The following is a 5,600-nucleotide window of genomic DNA, read 5'->3' on the forward strand; positions in this document are numbered from 1 at the left end:
GAACCGCAGACTGAGAGAGAAAGAGAAACAGACAGAAACAGAGAGAGGAGATGCGGGAAGGAATAGAGAGAGAAAGTGCTGGGAGGATCAGGGGAGTGAGGAAGAGAGGAAGGGATAGTTAAATCACACGCAAAAAAGAGAGGAAAAGGTATGAAGAAGAGGCTGGGGGGAAGAGAATCAGAGGGGTAGTACAGAGCCTATATTCATTAAAAGCCCCTTAGCAGGTACCCTCTCCACTGCGCGTTTACAGTGTTGTAGAAGGAACATTCTAGAACATGGAAGTTTAGAATCTTACATTGTTGATGAACGAATTATTTAGTTAGAATGTTCACAACTACCCTCTCGAAGGGTTAAAGAAGGCTGGAGTGAATTGGGTAAAATTGCATTTCAACATTCACAGGCGTCAGCAGAGAAACAGAGTTAGCGCTGCACAAAGAGATACTGTTGTTAGGCCTGTCGAGCATGTCCACCCAGGCAAGGGCTTGGAGGTACGATTAGCATGCTCTCCAGAGCATCGGAGCCGAGATGTGGTCGAGTGTGTTGTCTGTTTGGTTTGTCTGTGAGTGTAAGAGTGAGGCTGAGGAGGTTGTCAGAGCTCTTGAGTTGTACTCTAAAGTGGGTGGACGATGTTGAACTTGCCTCTAGAACTACATATGACCATACCCTCCTCCTGACAGGCATTGAGCTGAAGAGTACGTTGCTTCCTGCATATGTTTACCTCTTCAAACAATGACCAACATCAAACCATTCAGATGGACCCCACAGTAAAGTAAACATTGCCTCTACATCCTGTCCAAAATATATTGTCTCTATATAACATATCATACCTTAACCTTAAGTATGTATACAAGTTTAATTGGCTTGTGTCTGTGTCTGTGTCTGTGTGTGTGAGTGTGTGCGTCATTGTATGTGCCCCATTCACATCAATAGATGTGACATTGATAGTACAGCAATAGTTCCTGACATTGGTCACTGCTGCATTGCTTGTTGTGTGTGATGGCCTTCAGAGTGTGTGCACGCCTGTGTGTGTGTGTGTGTGTGTGTGTGTGTGTGTGTGTGTGTGTGTGTGTGTGTGTCCATGATCTCCTACCTCCTTGTCCTCCTTGTTGGCTGCCTGTGTGTCCGTGGGGCCAGGCTCAGTCTGGCTGTGTGGGAGTGTGAGAGCGCTGCTGGTGCTCTTGTTCCGGGTGTGCCCCCTCAGTGCCCCCCTCGTGCCCGGGGACTGGAGCTGGGGGTGCAGCTGGCGGTTGGGGGAAGAAGGGGTGGAGGTCAGCACCAGGGTCTTCAGGGCCGTCACCTCTGCCTGGAGGACATCAATCTGGCCAGAGGCAAGAGAGACAGAGGTCGGGGGTTATACTGGAGACACTTTCATCTGTGTGCAAAAACCATATAATGCTTTTGTAATCTCTGCAATCAATTAGTGTTACTATTGCATAGTCAAAGGCCAACTTTACAAAAACAAAAGCACAGAAGTATAGATGTGGAATTTAAGGAAGAAAAGAAAGATGGATAGAAAGAAAGAAAGAAAGAAAGAAAGAAAGCACACAAGTCAGAAAGAAAGAAAGAAGCACGAAAAACAAAAGAAGGAAGGATAGAATGAAGAAAGGAAAAGAGGAAAGGTAGAGAAGAAAGTAAGAAATAAAGTGAGAGACCGAGCGAAAAACAAACCTTTCCCTGAGCCTCTTTCAGCTGTTTTTCAGATGCTGCCTGTTTCACGTTAGCTTCACGCACCATTTTATGGGCCTCCTAAAGAGGGGGGGGGGGGGGAGAGAGATGAAGACAGACAGATTCCTGTGAAGTTCATCAGAGCGGTCTCATGTTTTCGGCACAGTTATGCAGCCTGGCAATGCGGCTAGTGGTCGAGGCATCTTCAGGGCATGCTCCAATAACACAGCACAGCAGTTAACCAATTCCATTTAAAAAACGAACTTCTTTGTAAATTGGTGCAGAACTGTTTCATAAGGAATACGTAACATGTTTGATTTAATAACTGGGAATGTTTATGTCTTTATCTTGGCACAAATGGTCTCTAACCATTTTAAGTAGATGTCATGTCACTCTAGAAGCGCATAACAAGACCAAGTTCTGCTTACCTCAAAAAGACTAGCAGTCAGTTCTTCCAGCTCCAGCTCAAGCTGCTCCCGAACATGCGCGAGACGTTCACATTCCTCCCCCTTCAGTTTCAACTCCTGATCAGAGGCAAGGGAAAGGAAATATGTGTTTATTTTGTTACTAATGTGTGTACAAGAGAAAGAGTGCATAGCGAGGAAGTGACTGTGTACGGCGGTAATTATAGTAAACATTACAGCACCTTCTGAGCGGCATCCAACTGCTCCCGAAGAAACTCGCCACCTTTCTCCCTTATCTCTATTGATGAGCTTCGCAGACGGGACAAGTTGTAGTGTTCCCCATCACGGGAGCCCTCCTCCCCCTGGGGCATCGCCGCAGTCTGTCCCCCTCCTGCACTGGGTCCCGGGTCTGGATCCAGATCTACTAGCCTAAAATACAATATGATTGAGAAGATATAGCCATGCGCGTTTGTGGATTACGAAGCAGTACAAAACACTGCAGTTAGCACTAGCCACTGTCCCGTATCACTGCACGTTAGGCAGGGCGAATGAGAATGAATACCAACAGCAGACTCAATCCCATAATATATAACAGGGGTAAACTCAAACTACGCACGTAGCCCCATTACAACGCCCGAGTGCCTTAGTGTCCTCAAAGTTTGATGTAAAAAGGACGAACTGCAGCTGTTTACATAACTTTCAAGATAGGCCATTCTCCCACAGAAAACTTGATCTCCGGTTGGCCGACATCCCTTCGCAGACCCCAGCCCTTACCCTTAGACACGTCGGCCACACTAACTTCTCACCGCGGTGTCCACGGAAACATCCGTTGACGCCCAGCTCCAGTATATTCCTCAAACGAACCTCAACTCAGTTTGGAATGTCAACCTTTGGTCAAACACTATGAATTACGCTGTATGTGCACATATGGACACTGACAGCATACTGCTTGCAACGAAAAGCAGAAAATTATGTAGTAGCCTATATTTGCCTATTTGTCAACGGGTAACGCGTTATTGTCCGATCAGCCTTGTCTTGCTTAAAGTCATCCTCCTGTCTGAAAAAAAAAACAATCTGTGCCGAAGACTACGGCTATCTGTCACAAGTCACATGACGAGGAGTTCCCAAAAGTCGGCCTCTCCAGGAAACACGTGACCAATTTGGTCTTCAACCCCACAGTAAAGTAGCCTAGCGTGTGTGTCCCACTTGTGAAAAGTTCACTTTGTTCGGTCTTAACAGCTCTTCCTTTGTTAAATTAGTTTCCAATGTCTTTCACCCTGGTCACATGAATGCAGTCCACGCTGTTTAGTGATAATGTGATCTCCCTCACCTAGGTCTAATTTCCAAGCTCAGGGTTCGTATGGAACTATGGAATTGTTAGGCAAACTATAAGTTTGCAGCATTCCATTTGTCAGCGTTCTGACAATTTTGAACCACTTTAAAGAAATTGTCCCAGTCTGGAAAAAAACAGTGCCAGCTCATCTAATGATGGTTAGATAAGCAGTGTACAAGCTACATCCTTAATTGCTAGGAGTGGACTTGGTCATGTGATCTGCCTTTGAGACACAGTTATTTTTATTAGACTGCATGTGGACTGCAAAGAGCTTTTAGTTAAAAACAAAGGGGTGGTGATGTTATTCTGGAGGCGTATTTAAGAGAAAAAGAGCACCGCTCTTAACAGAGTATATTCCTGTGTGTTTTGTTCTTCTTTGGTGTTTTATTGCTATAGAAATACTAAACAAAACATTTTAAACAGAACCCAGATTACACATGAATTTAGGGAAATCTTGGGTGAACGCTCTCTTTTTCCATTACCTTCACAATAACTTCACTGCAGGTCCAGACTTTTCTGTTTTAAAAACAAAAACTGTTCATTTTTACTGAAATGTGTTTGTGATCTCAATAAGCATAACAGTTATTTCTTCTGTTTTCTACAACTTACTCACAGGACTCACAACCGTACGACCAGGTAATGTCATGAATATCTTTCAAGGCAGTGAGAGCCAAACAAAGCAGTTATATAGATCTAGAGCAGGAATATAGGTCACAGGCTTTGGGAAACTATAACAGCCCATATCACTGCAGTCAGTAGAATATCACGATACAGACAGTACAAGGCACTCTCTCCCTCCCCCCCCCCACACACACACATGTAGGCCTCTGTTCCTGTTGAGTACTGTTACACACACACACACACACACACACACACACACACACACACACACACACACACACACACACACACACACACACATGTAGGCCTCTGTAACAGTTGAGTACAATTACACACACACACACACACACACACACACACGACATTTCAGGCTTCTTTTTACCTTCCAACTGGACATCTTTCCTCTGCTGCTTTTGCAGTAGACTTGTACTTCGGTGCTCGCTGATCCAGGGTGTCCATTTTGCCAAAAAACACAGAGGAGGAGTACACGGCGATCCCCGAGCCGCCAGCCACCACCACCTCATATCCTGGACCCGATGAGGTGACTGGGGATGGAGAGGAGGAGAGCTGCACCCTGTGGATCCCTTCAAATACATCCATTTTTCAGACGCTGCGCCCAGATTAGTCCCAGATCAGCTGGGTTCATGGACCGGGTTTCCTTTGTGCCATGAGTCGTTGAGTTTGCTTTATTTTATAGTAAAATGCATCTCCTCACCATGAGCAATACAGTCAACCTGCCCACTTGCGCAATACTTATTTTCTTCTGATGGACTCCACTTTTGGTCTTATCCAGGGACTGGCCTTCAGCACACTGATATGAAACAATATGATAGAGCTTATTTCATGGCAATCAAGGACAAAAATGTAACAGAGGTTGGCCTATGTGTCACTATGGCTACAATCATGCTGACTAGGCATTTCAGTTTTTTTTAATCCTCTGGAGCCACTAACCAGTTGCCCCTCAGTTTTCCGTACACTTTTGCTACACTCTTGCTTTCCGTTATTTATGCGACTTTTTCAACAGAAGATGCGTTACTTGGTTTTCAGCAGATGAATTAGGCCAAACATGTAACGTACCTATTGTTACAACGGAGGGCTGTAGTGCCTCATCAAAAGAACTGTCCAAACGTGCTCCGCCGAAACAGGTGCGTAATTTCAACGACAGTCTGTCTGTCTGCAAGTCAGCCTTAGACTTTGAAGAAATCGGAGATTTTGTTACGCTGAAGTTTAGGAAATAACTTAAACTTACTCGTATTACCTCTTCACTTTCCATAAACTTTCCAGAATCTCCAAGGAAACGTCCTATTGTCCGCCCACGAATGGTCTTCGAGTGGAACTCCAAGGCGTGCACAAAATTAGCTATTACATTCTCTACTACAGCTTGCTTCAAATGTTAATCAGATGTTCAGTTAACGTTTCTCAAACACAAACCTGACGAACTTCGCTCTTCTCTTGCCCGAAAGTCGTGGTTAAAGGGTTAATCACTAACTCCAGTTCGGTGGCCTGTGTTTCGCATTCTGTCCACCAGATGACATACGTGTATCCTAGTTCCCCTTGCTGTTCCTAATTTGGTCGGC

General features: G+C 45.0%; 1 protein-coding gene across 1 annotated transcript in view; it reads right to left on the reverse strand.

The window, feature by feature from the left end:
• The window catches only part of rab3il1 (RAB3A interacting protein (rabin3)-like 1), a gene marked incomplete at its 5' end in the record, with an annotated part of 9,615 nt that extends 4,992 nt beyond the window's left edge, over window positions 1-4,623 (reverse strand). The window contains 6 exons of the mRNA XM_080842532.1: window positions 1-10; window positions 1,091-1,318; window positions 1,669-1,746; window positions 2,094-2,189; window positions 2,312-2,498; window positions 4,406-4,623. The exon at window positions 1-10 is cut by the window's left edge and continues 110 nt beyond it. Of these exons, the coding sequence (XP_080698658.1) occupies window positions 1-10; window positions 1,091-1,318; window positions 1,669-1,746; window positions 2,094-2,189; window positions 2,312-2,498; window positions 4,406-4,623 (817 nt within the window). The remainder of the gene's footprint in view (window positions 11-1,090; window positions 1,319-1,668; window positions 1,747-2,093; window positions 2,190-2,311; window positions 2,499-4,405) is intronic.
• Between the last annotated feature and the right edge of the window lie 977 nt (window positions 4,624-5,600).

Source organism: Sprattus sprattus (assembly GCF_963457725.1).
Source record: "Sprattus sprattus genome assembly, chromosome: 7".
Classification (NCBI taxonomy): Eukaryota; Metazoa; Chordata; class Actinopteri; order Clupeiformes; family Clupeidae; genus Sprattus; species Sprattus sprattus.